Consider the following 21,032-nt stretch of genomic DNA (forward strand, 5'->3'; position numbering starts at 1 on the left):
TATTAAAAATCTAACTCAGAGACACAAAGACAAATGTTGCATGTTTCCCATTAAATGTGGGAGCTAAAATCAACAACAATAAAATGAAAAATCTAAGTTGGAAGGATATCAGAAAAATAATAGACAAGAGGCCCTAGGCCTGTGTCCCCAGATAGATATTTTGACTCAAGAGCAATACACAAATCAGACTGCCTTTATGAGAATTCTTGAAACCATCAAACAGATTGTAGCATCTCAAACAAGTCAGTGCCAAGAAGAGTCACACCAAAGGGTAGTTTTTCTTGCACCTTTTCTTCACTATCTCTTACTCTTCCCTGGAACACTATAGGGTCATTATGAGAGAATTTTCAAATCCTACTTCTTTCTTGTAAGAGAAAAAGCATAGAAAGTGCATCCAAAATCTTGTGTTTTGCAAGGCAGTCCAAGGGACTGGTTTCTGTGTTGCTTGACTCAAAGCGTTGACAGAAACAATGGTAATCCTTCAGATGCCAGGTGGGCGGTCGCTGAGAACCAAAATGAGGCGCCAGAGTTACTGTAATAATAATTCAGAGAACCACCAAGTGGAACAAGAGCTTTCAAATTCTTGGGAAGAAACAGGCAACCTCATTAACCATGAAATCATACACAGGAACCTGGAGAACACATATCCCTTGTTTTGAGAGAGCCTCCTCCAGGTGTTCTGATAAGGATTTTCCTTTGAAAGGTGATCTGCAAAGTCTTGGAGAGATGGTTGTTGTTTCAAATGCCCTAACCTCAACTCAAGATGACAAGGTACCCAAAGATAAGGGGAAACATGGCCCCATCAAAGGAACAAGAAAAATATCTATGGAAATTGACACTAAAGAACAAAGATATCTGAATTATCTGACAAAGAACTCAAAAACAATCATCTTAATGATGCTAAATGAGCTCAAAAAGGATTTAGACAAACAGAAGATGTCAGAGAAGTCATGTAGGAACAAAAGGAGAATTATAGCAGAGAGACAGAATCTATTCAAAGCAATCATACATATTCTGACACCAATGAAAGCATTAACATAACTGCAAAATTCACTAAAGGGATTCAACAGCAAGCTTGATCAAATACAGAGAATCAGTAAGCACAAAGAATAGACTTTAAGTCTATATTATTAAAAGAGACAAAGAAGACCATTACACAATGGCAAAAAGGTTGATCCACTAAGTAGATACAATGGCTTTAAATATACAGGCACATAAAAGCACAAAACAATCCACCCAACACCAGCAGAATATACACACTGTCTGTCTATTAAGCCAAATTGATCTGTTATTCAAGCCCTTTGGTTCCTTACTGATCGCATTGGGTGAAGGCTCTTTTCATGATTAGAAATGGAATTTTATAGTCTCCAGTATTTGTGGTTTGCTGCCTAGTTTTCTCTTTAACTCTCTGAAAGTTTATTTCATATAATTTGGAGCTCTGTCTTCTGCTCATGGGCATGTATTATTATTGTTCTTTTTTTTTTTTAACATCACAGGGAGTTTATTATGAGAAAAAAAAATCCATTTCTTGACCGTAGGAGAGGGCCTACAGGATGAGTACCGGGGCCTCAATAATTGGGGCTGTGATTTTATAGGAGTTAGCCTTGAGTGAGGGCCCTGTGTCTGGCTTTGAACTCACCTCCTGTGTAGGCATCTTCCAGCATCATATCTATATACAACTTGTAAGTGAAAAATATTCAAGATTGCACTTTCCTAAACTTGCAATTTTTTTTTCAGCTTCAAGTAGTTCTTCTCTGCCTACTGCCTCAAGGCTGAGGATAGAGGAGGCAGAGACAGAGAAAAACAATACTGAAACTAAAGGAGGGTTTGGAATTTGCTTTTCTTAGCTTTCACAGTTAACCCTTAGCTGCCTCCTGCCTCACTTTCATTTTTAGCTTGTAGGGAAACCATGCTAGCTTCCAAAAAAGAATTGCGGTTATTTATAATGCCACCCGGAATATATGAAAGTCCCCCTTTCTTTGTGTCCTCACCAATACTTGCTTTTTTTAAAATTATTTATTATTTTTAATTCATTAATTACATTGTATTTTAACAATGAATGGGTCAAAGAAGAAGTACTAAGGGAAATTAGAAAATAGCTTGAGGTAAATTAAAATAATACAATATATCAAAACATAGGAGACTCAAACAGTAATAAGAGGGAAGTCTATGGTGATGGACACTTTTTTTTAAAAAAAGTAAGCTCTAGGAATCAATAACTGAACTTGACATTTAAAAATAACAGTGAGAAGGAAACAACAAGGAGTAGGAAAATGAAATAGAGTACAGAGAAACAATAGAAAGAACAATAAGACAGGTGTTTTCTTAAGGTCAGCAAAATTGACCAAATGCTTAGCAAAGCTGAGAAAAAAAGATTGAACTAAAACCAGAAACTGAAGTGGGGGATTTTAGAACTGATGCCTGAAAAATAAGATATAAGAGGCTACTACAAATAATTTTACACAAAGAGATGCGATACATTAGAAAAAGTACATAAATTATTAGAAACACATTGTCTACCAAGACTAAACCAAGAAGAAATTTAAAAAAAAATCTGATTAGATTTAGGAAGGAGAAACATTTATTTGGGGTTAGAATTTGGAGGTTCACAGTCCAACATAAGGTGACCCTGTAAGTCTGGTGTCTGATGGAAGCTGGCACCGGCAGAATATGAACAGGAGGAGGACACAAGGTCAACAACAAAAGTGAAACACACAGGATTCATGTTCTGTTTTGTAAGGAGTGACTGGAACAGTGGACTGATGAGCTCCCGCCATCTTAGACCTAGCACCACCTTAAACACTTGCTTACCTGGTGCCACCTTAAATCCCCTAGGTCTTGGTTCCTCTTAAGGTCCACTTGCCTAAGAAAGCTTACTGCCTTTCAGGTTTAAACTGTGTTCTTCCCCAATCTGCTGTACTTCATGACACTGTACCCTGGGGCCCTACTCACCCCTGCAGGACTTACCCCTGGTGTCCTCTTTAGCCGCTGCAGCCACTGCTGTGTCCTGCACTCCACTCCCAATACCCACCCTGTGCTATAAAGCTGCCTCCCGTTTCTTCTGCTTTCTCTCCCTCTTCCACCCTCCATGCCAGAGCCCCTGTCTGTCTGTCTCTGCTCCTGCTTTCTCTCCGTGGCTGATCATCCCACTGGAGTTAAGGCCTTGCCTATGAATCCTTGTCTCTAGCGTCTTGGGTTTGTGGTGAAAACACCCAATACTGCAATCAAATCATCTCACAAGTTTTAGCTTCCAATTGCTAATCCCCAAAGACCTATACCTCTTCCACTGAAACTACCTACCTCCCTGGACACCATAATTAGATCAAGCCTGCCATTAATCCATTTTCACGTATCTGTTAACCATTTGCCTATGAGAAGACTTTGATATTTAAGCATCTGTTTGGAGAACAGATCACTGTTTCAGATCCTAACAACTAATAAGGATATTAAATCCATCAAAAAAGTCCCAGCCGAGAAAATTCCAACACCACAAGGCTTCACTGTCAAATACTGTTAAAACTAAACCTCACACCACTTCCAAAAAATTGAAGGAGGATTGTTTTGAAACTCACATGTCAGTTCAGCACAGTTTGACCTTGGTACAAACATCAAACCAAGAGATGGCAAGCCAAACAAAAGAAAAGAAACAAACAAAAAAAAACAAAAACAAAAAAACTACAGACCAATATCCCTGGTGGATTGTGGTGAAAAATCCTCACAAACTGAACTGAACAGTATACTGACAGGAACATCCATGGTTATACATAAGATTTAATCCTGAAATCCAAGGATTATTCAACATATGAATATCTATCAGAGGAATACATCACATTGACATAAAAGAAAAGTCATAAAATTATCTCAGTTTATACAAAAAAGACACCTAGCAAAATACAATACCTTTTACGGCTGATACATAAATAAAAAACCACTCAGCAAACTAGGAACAGAAATGGTGTCAGCATAATGAAGTCCAAAATGATCAATGAACTCAATGATGGAAGACTGACAGCATTTCCAGTAAGATTAGGAACATGGCAAAAAATACTCACTCTTGCCCCCTTTTATTAATAAGGCACTGACATCTTCAGAGAAATTGGACAAGAAAAATGCAAATTAGAAAGGAAAAAGTAAAATTATCTGCTTGTCAAGGACATGATACACAATAGAATATTATTCTACTTTTTTTTTTTAAAAAAGGACAAACTGTTACAACAAGATGCAGCATGAATGAATCTTAAGGACATTATGCTAAGTTAAATAAGCCAGTCACAAAAAGACAAATACTATGTGATACCACTTACATGAAGAATCTAAAACAGCCAAATTCATAGAAACAGGAAATAGAATGACAGTTATCAGGGAAATGGACATTTGCTACTATAGAGTATAGTTACAGTTTTGCAAGATTCTAGACATCTGTTGGAATGTGCAGTCAGTCAAAGCCAGTGAGCTGTACGGTTAAGAATGGTTTAGATGGCAAATTTTGTGTTACATCATAATTTTTTAACTACAGTTAAAAAGGAAAACCTTGCAAACTCTAAATTAAGACTCTTGGGCTATGTTCTTTTATAAATTTTTAAATTTTACTTTGGATATTATTTTTATTGTTGAGAGGGACGCACAAGCACGTGGGTCTCCAATTGAGGTGAGGAAGGTCGCACACAAATGTGCAGGGTCAAGTTTGGTTGGTCACCTGTACCAGTCAGTGCACATACCAGTGCATGCAGCTGCCTTGTCAGCCCTACCCCATCTTTCACAAAAACTGATAGGTGCTGTGACCTAACCCAGCCCAGTCCATGTCTTCATGCCTGCTCTTCGTGTATACCAGTGGGTACCATGTCCTAATCATGCTGATCCCCAATAATGCCCACCAAGTCTGCCCCCAGCCCTGGTTTTTGCATGTGTTAGTATGTGCTGTGGCCTAGTCCAGTCCATCCCGCATCCTGTCTGGCTCTTATGCACACCCAAGTGTGCTGAAGTTTAGTTTAGCCTTACCTCCCCCAGATCAGGTGTACACATATACTGACAGCTGCTGTCCACTTGACCAGCCTGGCTTGCTCCCAGCCCTGGCTCTCATGCTACCAGGGCGTGAGGTTGCAGGGCAGTGCATTTCCTCTGCTAAGCCTGGGCTATGTTCTTAACCTACTCTTGGTAGAAAATGGTTCTGCTGCTAAATGAATGGCTGCCTATTTGGAGTAATTTTTTTTTTAATGGAAACATAGGAAGTTTCCAGAGAGTCAAGTGAAAGGAGAAAGCTTCAGTCATGTGTGTTCAACTTTTTCATAAGTTGAAATAACTGTGGGATTAGTGCCAACAGACATCTACAAAGCTATACCCTGATTTGTGAGTCTGCATGTAAATTTCACAGTCCCTTTACTAAATGTATTCTCTTAAAGTTTAGTTATTCTTTTAAAATGTTTTTAATTAAACTGTCTATGTGAAAGGTAATACAGAGAGAGGAGAGCAGACTCTCATCTGCTGGTTAACTAGAATACTTAACTGTTGCCAGATTTAAGTCATACTTAAAAAAAAGATTTATTTATTTATTGGAAAGTCAAATATACAGAGAGGAAGAGAGACAGAGATGAAGATCTTCCATCCACTGATTCACTCCCCAAGTGGCAGCACTGGCCAGAGCTGAGCCAATCTAACGCCAGGAGCAAGGAGCCTCTTCCAGGTCTCTCACATGGGTGCAGAGTCCCAAGGCTTTGGGCCATCCTCTACTGCCTTCCCAGGCAACAAGCAGGGAGCTGGATGGGAAGCGGGGCCACTGGGATTAGAACAGGCACCCATATTGGATCTCAGCACATGCAAGGTTAGGATTTTAGCTGCTGGACTACTGCACAAGACCCAGTCACACATTTTTATGAGACAAAGGATAACACCTCATAGTGATAAAAATGTAAAATTATCAAGAGGATATAGAAATTGTAAATGTACATACACCTATCGTCACGGCCTAAACTACATGAAGTAATGGAGACTTCAACACTGCATTCTCTACAATGGCTAAAACATCTAGAGAAAATCAAAAATTTAATAGAGTACTACAAAAGCCTATGTAAAATGATCCTAAGGAGACATATACAGAACACCTCACCCAACAACAAAACACAGTACTTAAGTAAACACTTAATATTTTCAAGAATACCCCATATGTTCTCCTAAGTATTCTAAAATATCAAGCCTAACCAAAATAGCTTATCAACCTACAACAGAATGAATCCAAAAATGGTAATCATGGGAAAAGTAAAACAATGACAAGTATATAGAAATTAAATATCACAACCAACCAATGAGACAAAGAACAAAACAGAGAAATTAGAAAATTCTTGGAGATGTAACACAATACATCAGAACTTACAAAATGCTGCAATGCAAGTGTTCTGGAAAAATTTATGGCTGTAAATGCTGTAATTGAAAAGATAGAAAGATACCATAGCAACAACATAATTTTATACTTAAGGAGCTGGGAGAGAGGTAAAAAGTAAACCCAAAGCCAGCAGAGGAAAGAAATAATAAAGAGTAAAGAAATATAAATAAACTAGGGAATAGAAAAAATAGAATCAACAAAATGAAAGTTGGTTCTTTGAAAGTATCAACAAAATTGATAACTTTTACCTAGACAGCTAAGAGGAGACATAATGACTAAACCACAGAAATAAAAGCATAAATTGCTCACTTTACAAAAATTAAAAGGATTAGAAGTTTAAAGAGAAATATTAGGATCAGTTGTACGCCCAAAAAACACCAGATAATCAAGATTAAATAGTTCCTACATACACAGATTACTAAAACTGAATTAGGAAAAAAAAAGGGGGGCCTGGCGCAGTAGCCTATGGGCACCTGTTCTAATCCCAGTGGCCCAGCTTCCCATCCAGCTCCCTGCTTGTTGCCTGGGAAAGCAGTCGAGGACAGCCCAAAGCCTTGGGATCCTGTACCCACGTGGGAGACCTGAAAGAAGCTCCTTGCTCCTGGCTTCAGATTGGCTCAATTTCAGCCATTGTGGTCACTTGGGGAGTGAATCAGTGGATGGAAGCTGTTCATCTCTGTCTCTCTTCCTCTCTGTAGATCTGATTTTCCAATACAATAAATAAATCTCTAATAAATAATGATAATATTGACAGTTAACAGCAAATAGACCCTAAATAAGGAATAAAAAAACCTTCTGACAAAGAGAAGTCCCGCTCAGACAGCTTCAATGATAAATTCTACCAAACATCTAAAGAATCCACATCAGTACCACTCAGACTCCTCTAAGAAATAGAAGCAAGGAAACAGTTTTTAACACAGCAGCAGAATTACCCTTCTACCACAGCAAGAAGAAAAATCAGAGAAAAGAAAACCAAAGGTCATTTTTATTAATATTAGTATGAGTATCCTTAACAAAATACTAAAGAATAAAAACCAATAGGGTATTAATTGTATTTATTCTAGGAACTCAAGGGTCGTTCAACCTTCGAAGAGTAATTAAATAAATCACCCCCAATAAAGCAAAGGGAAAAAAACTATACCATCTCAATAATTAAATAAAAAGAATTTGAAACATATTCTTTGATAAATCCACTGGTAAACAAGGAATGGGCGGAATCTTCCTGAATATGAAAATCAAGGCATTAATGGAAACGTGCAGCTGACATTGAACTCAACAGTAAGAGACTGAGAGCTTTCCGCCTATAATCAGGCTCAAGACAACATTGTCGTCACTGGTCACTGCTGTTCAATGTTGCATTTCAAGTACAAGCCACACCAACTAGGCAAGATGAAGAAATGAAAAGTATCCTGATTGGAAAAAGTAAGACTGTGTCTGTAGATGACATGTTTTTAATAGAGGAAAATTCCATAGATCCCCTCATTCTTACAACTGACAAATTCGCCACAGTTGTGAAGTACAACATCAAAGCACAAAAATGGCCATGTTTTCTCAAACAGCAATAAACAAGCCAGAGACCAGATTAAAATAATTTTCATTTGCAATAGCATCCAGAAAAACAAAATAACTGAGGAAATGACTTATGTGTACACTAAAAGCTACAAAACATTGCTAAAGGAAACTAAAGACCTAAAAAAAAAAAAAAATAGACAGTCTGTGTTCATGGGTCAGAAGACTTAACACTGTTAAGATGGTAAAACTTTCCAAAGCAATCTATAGATTTAATGCAATCTGTAGCAAAAGCTCACTGGTTTTTCTTATTGTAGAAATAGAAAATACAATTCTCAAATTCACATGCATCTTTTGGAGCTCTAAATAGCCAAAACAAATTTGAAAAAGAAAAAAATTAAAAGACTCAAACTTAGCAGTTTCAAAGCTATAGTAACCAAAATAGTATCATACTGGTAACAAGGATAAACAGGGCAATAGGATATAATTGAAAGTCCATAAAGAAATCTAAATATTTGGGCCCGATGCAATGGCTTAGTGGCTAAATCATCGCCTTGCTTGTATCAAGATCCCATATGGGTGCCAGTTTATGTCCTGGCTGCTCCACTTCCCATCCAGCTCCCTGCCTGTAGCCTAGGAAGGCAGTCGAGGATGGCTTAAAGCCTTCGGACCCTGCACCCAGGTACGAGACCTGGAAGAAGTTCCTGGCTCCTGGCTTTGGATTGGCTCAGCTCTGGCCATTGCAATCACTTGGGGAGTGAATCAGTGGATGGAAGATCTTCCTCTCTGTCTCTCCTTCTCTCTTTAAATCTGCCTTTCCAAGAAAAATAAAATAAAAAAAATAAAAATAAAATGTTGTCTAACTATTCATCACTAATTGATTTGAGAAGGGTGCTAAGACCATCAACGGAAAACAGGGGAGGGCATTGCAATGCAATGGGTTAGGCTAAAATCAAAAGCACAAACAACAAAAGAAACCAATATACAAAAATTGACTTAATGAAAAGTATAAGCTTTTGGACACTGAAGGACATAATCAAGATTATGGAACAACAACCAGAAAATGGAAGAAAATACTAGAAAGTTACGTATCTGAGAAGAGTTCATTATCTAGAAGGCTTACAACTCAACAAAAATACAATCTAAAATGATAAAAAGATCACTTGAATAGACATTTCTCTAATGATATACAAATAGATAATGAGAAAATGAAAAGATGCTCAACATCACTAGTTGTTAAGAAAACAGACACCAGAACCACAATGAGACAGCATTTCACACTCATTAGGATGATTCTGGCTTATTTCAGTACGTCCCATAGTGATATTTATATGGCACCTATTAAATACTGTGTAGTAAACACAACATTGGTGGTAATCTTGAAATAGATGATACTTTTAGAGTTCTATTCCTTTGAGAAAAATAATAGATGAATGATTAGAGTATTAAAAATGTTTCTGCATGGGGTTGGAGACAGAACTGACCCAGCAATTGCAACTACCAGTGTGTGCGTAGGCTGATTTGGGTGACAGACTGTGCCAGACCCTGTATTGGTACACACACACAAGAATCAGGTCTGGGATGGCCCCAGATGAGGTTTATTGGGTGATTCCCTAACAACTGAACTACTGGACTCAGAACCCTCACCATGGAGAGAATTGCAGGTTCCATGGGCTGACTCTGGGAGTGGATGTGTCAGAGCTGGGCCTCCTCACTGGCTCAGACAGAGCAGAACAGCATATCCAAATGTACATGGAGGATATGGCAGTACATCAGAGCCTCCAGAGGACACCTGGTACCATGGCAGAGAATGGAGGACAGAACAAATTGATCAACTACCTCAGCCAATCATTGGTGCTGAAGATCTGGGCAGACACTAAGGTGGATTATAGAGGCCAGTGGATTCAGGAGAGATTTCATCGTGATTGGAGTGATGGGTTCGCCAGCAGTTCAGGACTGTTGAACTTTCAAAACCTCTTGAAAAATTCATGGTGTTGTACATTTCTATTTTTCTTGCTGTTGTTGATTTTTTGTTGTGGCTTTCCATTTAAGAGGGATGTGAGGTGACTGTAATGGAGATTGTCATGTCCAGAGGTGAGGATGCAGTGCAGTGTGCATCTCTACTTCCAGATCAAAGATGGACTGCTAACGAAACTATTAGCTGTACCTGGACAATGGGAGGCTGGACTCTGCCATTGTCCGTGTCTGCAATGATGAACATGTGACTGTTTATAAAGAGCTATGATATAGTAATGATATAGGGGAATTAAGTGGGCGGGAGGGGATTTTGGGACAGGGAAGGGGAAATAAATGTTTCTGGGTCCAGTGCAGTAGCTTAGTGGCTAAGATCCTTACCTTGCATGCACCAGTATCCCATACGGGCACCAGTTCATGTCCTGGCTGCTCCACTGCCCTCCCACTTCCTTTCTTGTGACTTGGGAAAGCAGAGGATTATGGCCCAGAGCTTTGGCAACCTGCACCCATGTGGGAGACCCAGATGAGGCTCTGGGATCCTGGCTTTGGATTGGCTCAGCTTCTGCCATTGCAGCCACTTGGGGAGTAAATCAGTTTATGGAAGATTTTCCTCTTTTTCTCTCCTTCTTTCTGTAAATCTTACTCTCCAATAGAAATAAATATATTTTTTTAAAGATTTATTTATTTTTATTACAAAGTCAGATATACAGAGAGGAGAGACAGAGAGGAAGATCTTCCATCCGATGATTCACTCCCCAAGTGACCACAACGGCCGGTGCTGCGCCGATCCGAAGCCAGGAATCTGGAGCCTCTTCTGGGTCTCCCATGCAGGTGCAGGGTCCCAAGGCTTTGGGCTGTCCTCGACTGCTTTCCCAGGCCACAAGCAGGGAGCTGGATGGGAAGTGGAGCTGCCGGGATTAGAACCGGCGCCCATATGGGATCCCGGCACGTTCAAGGCGAGGACTTTAGCCACTAGGCCATGCTGCCGGGCCCAGAAATAAATATTTTTAAAAAATGTTTCTAAGTTCTCTGAAAATTACCTGAACTCGGGCCCGGGATGGTAGCCTAATGGCTGAAGTCTTTGCCTTGCATGTGCCAGGATCCCATATGAGCCCTCATTCTAGTCCCGGCAGTCTCACTTCCCATCCAACTCCTTGCTTGTGGCCTGGGAAAGCAGTCAAGGACGGCCCGAAGCCTTGTGACCCTGCACCCGCATGGGAGACGTGGAAGAAGCTCCTGGCTCCTGGATTCAGATTGGCTCAGCTCTAGCCGATGCAGCCGCTTGGGGAGTGAATCAGTGGATGGAAGATTTTCCTCTCTGTCTCTCTTCCTCTCAGTATATGTGATTTTCCAATAAAAATCAATCTTTAAAAAATTGCCTGAACTTTATTGCAAAATCATTTTAAATAAATATCCAATTGAATAAAAGATAACATACATAACTGATATCTACTGATAACTACTTAATGCATAAGAAATGGATTAAGTCATAAAAGTTGCGTCTTTACACACCATGCAATGTATGGAATGATATTTTATTTGCCTGATGTCCCATTTATAGGACAGCTTATATATACATGTGAAAGATAATATTCATAGGATCCTGTTTATAGAACAATCTGGATTTCCTTAATGAGAACAAAAGATCCATAACCTCTAGATTACGGTTTCCAATGTATTTTAATACACCGGTGTTAATTTTGTTGTGATATTTACGGAATTGAAAACTTAGGACTCAATGGGTTAAAAAAAGAACAAGTGTTGATGAAGATACAGGGAAACAAGAAACCTCACAAGTTGCTGGTAAGAATGTAAAATGCGCAGCTGCTGTGCAAAACAGTTTGAAAGTTTTTCAAAAAGTTAAGCGCAAAATTAAAGTGTGACTAGCAAATCTACTCCTAGGTGTACACTCAACAGAAATGAAAACACGTGGCCTAGGGACGATTTTGTGATGCAGAGAGAGTCAAGCTGGTATCTACAACACAGTATCTGTTTCGAGTCCCAGCTGCTCCACTTGCCATTCAACTCTCTGCTAATGTGTCTGGGAGAGCAGCGGAAGATGGCCAAGTACTTGGGCCCCTGCCATTCACATGGGAGACCCAGACAGGGTCCCAGGCTCTTGGCCTGATCCAGCACTGGCTGTTGTGTCATTCAGGAGTGAGCCAGCAGATGGAAAATTGTTTTGTTTTCTGTCTCTCCCTCTCTCTGACTTTCAAATAAATTAATCTTTCAAAAGAAAACACATGTTTCCTCAGATACTTTTACACTAACATGCAGACCAATGGAGTTTATAATCAGCAAAAAAGGGAAACAGTCCAAATGTCCCATCAGTGGAGAACTGGTAAACAAATGATTATATATATAATATATAAATAATACACACACATATACATGATACAACTTGGATGAATCTTAGAAACATCAGGCTTTTGTACTAAGTAAAAGCCAGACACAAGAGGTCATACATTAAATGATTCTTTTCAAATAATACATTCAGAAGACACAAATTTATAGACATCAAACAGACTAGTGAGGGCAGGCATTGTGGTGCAACATGTGAAGCTGCCATCTGTGACACCTTGCCGCCCATATCAGAGTGCCAGTTAGAATCTCAGTGAATCCACTTCGGATCCAGGTCCCTACTAGGCTCAAATATTGGAGTCTCTGCCACTCACCCAGAGACCCACATGGAATTCCTGGCTTCTTCTGCATGGCCCGGTCTGGCTGTTGCAGCCAGTTGGGGAGTGGTCCAGCAATGGATCATGGATTTCTCTCCCTACCACTCTGCGTCTCACATAATAAATTGCGAAAAAGAACAACGACAGACTAGTGGTTACCAGGGGCTCGAGGAGGGGAAATGGGAGGCGATTGCTTTCTAGATTCAAGGTGTTTTTCCAGGGTGATGAAAAAGTTTTGAAACTAGAGATAGACAGCGGTTGGCATAGCATTGTGAATATTCTAATTGCAACTGAATTATACACTTTCAAATGATTGGTTTTAGGTTACAAGGGATTCCCCAAAATTGAAATGCAGTAGTACAGAGAGAGGGAAGAGAATGGCTTACCTCTCTTTTTCCTCTTCAGATAACGCTCTCCATACAATTTTATTCAAGCGCCTGTTTAGAACAGCAACGATTTAGTAACAGTACTTCATGTCAAGGCCAGAGGTCAATCCCCAGGGCTCTGAGGGGTGCTGCAGGGGGAGCTCAAACCCAGCACCATCACAGCTGAGCCCTGTCTCTGTCACCTACTGGGAGAGACTGGACCAGCACGGCTCATTCCCTCAGCATCACTGCAGGAGCCACAAGGATCTGTGGCAGCTCTGTCCAATGTTATATGGGGAGCTCAGCTCTCAGCACACCAGATAAAGCCCAGGCAACAAACTGGTCCTCACTGCATGTGTGTGAAGGAGCCTCTAGACACCCACCGGTTTTCTTCCTCAGGAAAACACACCTGTGCTCTCCTTCTGCAGACATCCTTCAGCCGGATTGCTAGAGTGAAAGAGGCTGAGACACACCTGAGAGGCCAGGTACCCTGACAGCCCTGTTTTCCAGATGAGCTGAGAGAGGCAGACAGGAGATGTGTCTTGTTCCTCCCTCCCCTTGCCGCCCCCAGCTAGCTGAGCCACCGGCACCGCCCTGGTGCTGCCAACCCAGGATGTTGCGGCTGGAGGCTCCTATAGGCAGGTGCAGCTCCTCTTGCTACACTAATCAGCGATGTCTCTTTCAGGACTCCAGCACAGCTCAGTTCTACATCATTTCCCACTGAAAGCAGATTTCCTTGAGTTCAGGAAACAGAACGCCAGCTCTTGGGGAGGGTCTGAGCTAACAGTCCATGGAAAATAAACTTGCTTTAATAAAACTGAGTGAGAGAACACCACATTCTCCAGGAGGCCTTCTTCCAGCCACTGAAGCCAGCATCAGTGGGCCAGGGTCCTGAGAGCACACTTTGCAGGGAGGTACTATCCTGTCCTGCTGCTGCCTGTTCTGGGGAGAACAAGGAAAAGGGGTCCCACATGGAGGTAGAGCACAGACTCAGTCACAATGCTTGGCCCAAGCTCAGCTCTTTCTCTTCCTACTTGTGAGACTTGGACCAGTACCCAACTAGAGCAACAGTAGCCCCCACTGTTCATGTGGCCATGAGGATTCACTGAGCTGGTGTGTGCACAGTTGTGCCCCACACAGCTAACTCTTCTATGGGAGATGGGAAAGAGACAGGAAAAAGCAAATCAGCCAGGACTTTGAGACTGGTTGAAAGGATCTGCAGTATCCATTTTTGTGGGACTTCAGTGTGAGTGCGGGAGTGTGTACTCTTCTTTCAAAAAGTTAATCAAGGGCCTGGTGCAATAGCCTAGTGCCTACAGTCCTTACATTGCATGTGCCAGGATCCCATATGGGCACTAGTTCGTGTCCCAGCAGCCCCATGTCCCATCCAGCTCCCTGCTTGTGGGCTGGGAAGGCAGTTGAGGACGGCTCAAAGCCTTGGAACCTTGCACACACATGGGAGACCCAGAAGAAGCCCCTGGCTCCTGGCTTCAGATTGACTCAGCTCGGGCCATTGTGGCCAAGTGGGGAGTGAATCAGCAGATGAAAGATCTTTCTGTCCTCTCTGTATATCTTTCTCATCCTCTCTGTGTATCTGACTTTCCAATTAAAAAAAAAGTTACTAAAAATTCCCCTCTAGCTAAACTGGAAAGTGGATGTAGTATAGCGGGAAGGCTGGAGCTTGGGTAAGGACTTGGGAATGACATGGGTGTGGGTTCAAATCTCAGGGTCCTGCTTTGTCGCTCTGTGATCCTATGTTATACATCTCAATGACACTGTTTTCTCATTGGTGAGTCAAGGATAGCATCATTACTCTTGGCATTGAGAGGATGAAGTGAGATATAAAATCATCAGGAATACCTCAATGTTTGTTCCCTCCAGGTTCTGAAGAAGGGTAAGACCTAGAAACTTGACAAATTCTGGGTGACTGCAGATATAATTAGTTAAAAAATGTCTCTAATTATTAAAAAAAAGATTTATTTGAAAGAGAATCATCCATCTATTGATTCAACCCCTAAATGGTTACTACAACGGTCAAGGCTGTGTCAAGATAAGCAAGGAGATTCTTCCAGGTCTCCCACATGGGTGACAGGGGCCCAAATACTTGGGATTAACTGGGAGCTGAATAAGAAATGAAGCACCCAACACTTAAACTGGTGCCCATATGAGATGCCAATGTTGCAGGTGGTGGCACAACATTGGCCGCTGCGTCTCCAATTTTAATTTAGTTATTTAAATGATACATTTCTAAGAGTCCATTCTTACAGTCTCTGCTATTCCCCTACTATCCATCTCCGTTGAAGTACTTCAAAGTGCTCTACTGAGCAAGGAGGCGATCACAGAAAAGCAATTATGTGGAAGAGGAGAATCCCTTTGGAATGCAGGAATCCCAGGACGTGGACATAGGGCCTCTAGAAGACTGCTTCAACCCTTTGATTTGGAGCTTTGGCAACAGTCACCTCTTTGTTGCAGAAGAGCGACATTTGGTTAAGAGCTTGCATTTACCAACTTTCTGTAGCTGTAGTTTTCAGTTCTACTTGCACCAAGAAATGACTCATTTTCAGAGTCACCTGTAAACTAATTGCATTCAGAGGCAGTGGCAACCTAAAATGAGGTTTCTGAGCATGGTTCCCAAGCCAGAGGACAATATTTCTCTAAAGGGAGTGTAAAAGACCATTCTGGATTCACTCACTCATATTGAGAAATGGGACATGTCACCATGCCCGTGTTCTTGACATTGCTTTTGAGGAAGAATGGGATTCTTGTTCTTAAAATCCCTGGGAAAAAGTCAATGTGGTGGTACAAGAGGAGAGTGCCCATTAAACTCCTGATATTTATTTTAGGATCAGGCAATGAAACCGGAAAGTAATTCACATTCATTGCTCTTTATATATAATTTACATACTCCTCACAGCAGTCTTGTGGCATAGGACCTACAACTAAGGAACCTGAGGCTTATGGTCATCACATACTAGCCAACAGTGAGCATCAGGGCTGAGAATGAAGCCCACAGGCATTGCCTGACCCCAAAACTGTAGCTTGTGCCCTGTACCAGGCTTCCTCAAACCAGATAATTATAGGACTCGAACACTTCAGTTACTGAAGCAGATTACATTAGAATGGCATTATATTTGCATTTGGAATAACTGAATTTGAAATGTTTCAATGATTAAACTGGAATCATATAAAATATGAATTGAATTCAGAAAGCCGAATCTACAAATGTGTATTTCTAACCCAACAGAATCTTCCATCTATTGATTCAATCCCTAAATGGTTAGCACAACAGTCAGATACACACATACACACATACATGCGTGTGTGTACATATATATTTATTTCTGTATTATGACATCTTCTAGGAACAGCTGAAGAAGCAACACGGCAGGCCAAGCTACTGACCTTGGGAGTTGACACCTCACGGAGCAGAGATAGTCCACAAGCCATAGCCCAGGTGCGGAAACCCAAGTGCTCCAAGAGTCAGCTGCAAGGGAAGGCCTTTAGTAGGGGGCCCTTGGTGCTGAGGCAAGGACGGAGGAGCAACAGCAGTGTAACTGGAAGAAAATCAAGGCTGGGAGAAAAGAAAGGCCTGGCTGGAAGTTACAGGCCCATGGAGAGAGTGCGGCTTGGGATGGCTCACCTGCCTGGCAGACAAAGACAAAGGATGCATGGAGACAAAGAGAGGCACCAAGAAGCCAAGCTAGTTTCAGTTCTGCACAGGGGGCTCCAGAGGAGGTGGGGCTGAGGAGGAGCTGGGCGCAAGGCCTGTCATTGAACTGTATGGTGTGCTCTCCGTGGCTAGGAGAAAGGCTTTGTGCTTTGTTTCGAATGTGATACTAGACACACTGCCAAATGACAACAGACCAACAAATCCTGACCTGGGCCACAGCGTTCATTTTTATATACTTTAATCTTAATTTTTTTCCACCCACAGGGTGGGAAATGTAAATGCCAACTGCACAGCTTCCAGAACAAAGAATGGCCTGGCCTAAAGCAGGTGGGCATGCAGGAAGTTTAATTAAGTGCTGTGTAGCAAGGTTTAATTAAGTGTGAGAGGGCAGAGGTGGGGAAGGGTAGTGATTGGGCCATCTGCCTCTGTGGGGAGAGGTTCCTGTGTCAGCACGGACACGGGACTGTTAAAGAGTATCACTTGCATTGTTGCCAACCTGATCATTACTTTGAACTTGATACCAAAAAAAAAAAAATGCTTCAATTATGTAGTCAAAAAGTATTTGTGAGGGATTGGTTCTAGAATATCCCAAGTCCCTTCTATAAAGAGGTGTATTATTTGCATAGAACCTAAGCTTATCCTGCTATATACTGCTTTCTAAAAAATTTATTTATGATAGACAGTTCCATAGGCTTAGGGATTTTCCCTCTTCCCATCTCAATTCCCCTCCCCTACTGAGTTCCCTTATATTATTACAATAGTATATTCCTTGGTACTCTTTGAATCTGCAGAGATTATTTATAATACCTAATACAAGTTAAATGCTGAGTAGGTAGTGGCTGTACTTCATTGTTCAGGGAATAATGGCAACAATAAAAATCTGTGTATGTACAGCATGGACCTAAAATTTTTTTCAGTCTGAAATTGTTCAAATCCTGGGATGAAAAATCTTCAGATATTAAAGTCAACTGTGTGATGTAAATGATCTTCTCACTGCAGGGTTTTGGTTATCACTTTATAGAATGATAGGTGACAAAGAGATCAAATCCTGTCTGCTCAATGGAACATTCTAAGGATCTCATTGAAACATGAGGTGTCTCTAATAGAGTTTGAAAAATGAAGATTTTTTTTTTTAAAACTGTTGAAAATATCTGGGTACATGAACACAGTGCCTGGCACACAGGATGCCCCTGTATTAGCTGCTGGGGCTCATGATGGCATTGAAGCAATTTTTAAATAACTGCTTCAGAGGAAAAACTGAAGCTTCAATAAAAAAAAATAAGCCAAACTCAATAAATTTGAGTAGCCAGGAGTGATACTTACTTTTCGTAGGACTTAATTGCCCGTTCCACTTTTTGCTTGTAGAGATTGAACTTGACTCCTTGGGGGTTAATGAATGTCATCTTATTTGTGTCATTGCACACGTGTGCCAGAGGGAACACCTGCACATCAACATCAAAGGCAAGGAAAGTATCACTTACTGGGTTAACACATGCTTCAAAATGTAGCTACATGGCGGTACAACTGTTCTGCTTGAAAAGTACATACACCATAAATGTAGAAAAGTTAGACAATACAGGAAATCCCAGACAAAAGATAAGAATCATTATGTCATTGTTAACTCTTTCTAACTTTGAAAACAATATATTTTGATAAAATTGCCATCACCACCACCACTCCCACACACACACACCCTAACTCACAATGACAATACCACCAACAAAACAAACACTAACATGCTATAAAAAAAAAAACAAACCCAGTTCAAATGCAGCATTCTCTTAAAAAACTGATGCCATCAAGGTGGAGGAATCCACCAGGGGGGAGGGGCGTGGGGAGGGGTGGGGGGATTCCCAGAGCCTATGAAACTGTCACATAATGCAAAATAATTAATAAAAAAATAGTTTCTGTACGATTAAAAGTCAGAAAGATAAAAAAAAACTGATGCCAAATTGATAAGAGTGGACAGTAAGAAATAGGATCTGTCACTTCTTCTAATGATGAGCATGAATGAGTTTCAAAATTGCCTGTACCAAAGTAAACTTATCTTCATCATTATTATTATTATTGTAAATTGCAAAGTCAGATATACAGAGAGGAGGATAGACAGAGAGGAAGATCATCTGTCTAATGATTCACTCCCCAAGTGACTGCCAACAGTCGGTGCTGCGCTGATCCGAAGCCAGGAGCCAGGAACTTCTTCCAGGTCTTGCACGTGGGTGCAGGGTCCGAAGGCTTTAAGCCATCCTTGACTGCTTTCCCAGGCCACAAGCAGGGAGCTGGTTGGGAAGTGGAGCTGCTGGGATTAGAACCAGTGCCCATATGGGACCCCAGCAAGTTCAAGGCAAGGACTTCAGCTGCTAGGCCACCACGCCGGGCCCAACTTATCATTTTTTAAAGATTTTTTATTCATTTTTATTACAGCCAGATATACACAGAGGAGGAGAGACAGAGAGGAAGATCTTCCGTCCGATGTTTCACTCTCCAAGTGAGCCGCAACGGGCCGATGCGCGCCGATCCGAAGCCGGGAACCTGGAACCTCTTCCGGGTCTCCCACGCGGGTGCAGGGTCCCAATGCATTGTGCCGTCCTCAACTGCTTTCCCAGGCCACAAGCAGGGAGCTGGATGGGAAGTAGAGCTGCCGGGATTAGAACCGGCGCCCATATGGGATCCTGGGGCTTTCAAGGCGAGGACTTTAGCCGCTAGGCCATGCCGCCGGGCCCTTATCATTTTTTAAAAATACATTTATTTTTATTGGAAAGGCAGATTTACACAGAAAAGGAGAGACAAAGATCTTCCGTTAGCTCAGCTGCACGTGGCTCCAGTGGCTGTAGCTGAGTTGATCCAAAGCCAGGAGCCAGGAGATTCTTCTGGGTCTCCCACGTGAGTTAAGGGTCCACCCTCTACTACTCTCCCAGGCCACAAGCAGAGAGCTGGATGGGAAATGGAGCAGCTGGGAATCAAACTGGTACTCCTATGGGATCCTGGCACATGCAAGGTGAGGATTTAGCCACTAGACTATCATGCAGGGCCCTGAATTTATCTTTTAATTTCATTTTCCAAGAACTTTTTGAAATATCTTTTTCATATACTCACTTTACATTGTATTTTGTTTTGAGAATATTTGATTATAGTTAATATCTCTCCGATTGCTTTCCTTATCAAGTCAAAGAAGTTTTACACAAGTCAAAGAAGGCTTTAGTGGTCAAGGATGCCACAATCTACAGAAATAGCAGAGTACCAGAAAAGCTTCTTTCTATACCTGCTGCTTATTCTGTGGCTTGGGGGATACTTCTGATCATCTCCCACGCCATTCCAGAGATTGAGGGAAACAATACACATAGGATTAGTTTGGTAGAATTTCAAATTCTGGTGTCATTTCTTGCTTTGGGGGGGGGGGACCATTTCAATTTCAAAGTTCAATGATAGTTGCTCCATGCATCTGTCCAATATTTAATAGGGATCTTGGGTGAAATGTATTTACTCCATCTTCCCGAGTCAGAGCCTCCCATCATTCTTTTCTTCCCAATTATACTTTCTCATTAACAGTACCTGCAGTTTTTTACTGTTTACCCACTTGCATATTACCTCTTTTCCAAGCAGATTTTAAGTTTTATCAGAGAGGGAAAATTGTCTTATTTCTATCATCTACAATACAACATGGGACAGAGTATGCCCTCAACAAATATTTGTTCATCAATGAATGTATTTATGTTTATGAAGAGATATGTCCCAGATCTTAACATTTAAACAAAAAAGAACAAGTTAACAGGAAAATAGTAAACTATGCCATCATTATTCCAAAACTGTATGATTCTGACGATAAGGCACACGTAGGCATTTTGGAAATATGGACAACGACTGTTTCCCAAAATACTCTTGAGAAATCAATTTCAAAAGATGATATGGTTTATGTTTTTATATTCACTTTTGCCTGTAAAATTATGTAATCTGTATTGTGTTACTAAAGTGTTTTAAAGATTTATTTATTTTTATTGGAAAGACAGATTTACAGAAAGAAGGAGAGACAGAGAAAAATCATCCATCCTCTGGTTTACTCCCCAAACAGCCGGGTCTGAGCTGATCTGAAGCAGAAGCCAGGAGCTTCTTCCAGCTCTCCCATGTGGGTATAGTGTCCTAAGGCCCTAGGCTGTACTCCACTGCTTTTCCAGGCCATCAGCAGGGAGCTGGATGGAAAGTGGAGCAGCTGGCGCATAAGCCATCATTCCCCATATGGAATGCTGGTACTTGCAGGTGGAGGATTAGCCAGTGGAGCCATTTGCACTGGCTCCAGTGTCATTAAAATTTAAGAAAAAAAAAATCAGAGAAACAAACAAACAACAAAACAAAACAAAAACGAAAAGGCTATGCTTGGCGAGTAGACTTCTAGACACAAAAGCCTGGGCAGAACCATGGACAAATGAGCAGGGCTGAAGCCTGTCAGCTCTGCGCTCAAATAT

The 21,032-nt window shown here is 41.2% G+C and overlaps 1 protein-coding gene across 8 annotated transcripts in view; it reads right to left on the reverse strand.

The window, feature by feature from the left end:
* VWA3B (von Willebrand factor A domain containing 3B) overlaps positions 1-21,032 on the reverse strand; it is a 222,942-nt gene that overhangs the window by 33,575 nt on the left and 168,335 nt on the right. For 6 of the 8 annotated variants that reach the window (XM_058667564.1, XM_058667560.1, XM_058667563.1 and 3 more), the window contains 2 exons: positions 17,896-18,014; positions 12,924-12,974 (listed from right to left, as the gene is read on the reverse strand). In XM_058667564.1, the coding sequence (XP_058523547.1) occupies positions 12,924-12,974; positions 17,896-18,014 (170 nt within the window). Of the gene's footprint in view, positions 1-12,923; positions 12,975-17,894; positions 18,015-21,032 lie in introns of those variants that run through there. The other 2 variants (XM_058667561.1, XM_058667565.1) reach the window with 2 other exon arrangements.

This window comes from Ochotona princeps, chromosome 8, assembly GCF_030435755.1.
Source record: "Ochotona princeps isolate mOchPri1 chromosome 8, mOchPri1.hap1, whole genome shotgun sequence".
Lineage (NCBI taxonomy): Eukaryota > Metazoa > Chordata > Mammalia > Lagomorpha > Ochotonidae > Ochotona > Ochotona princeps.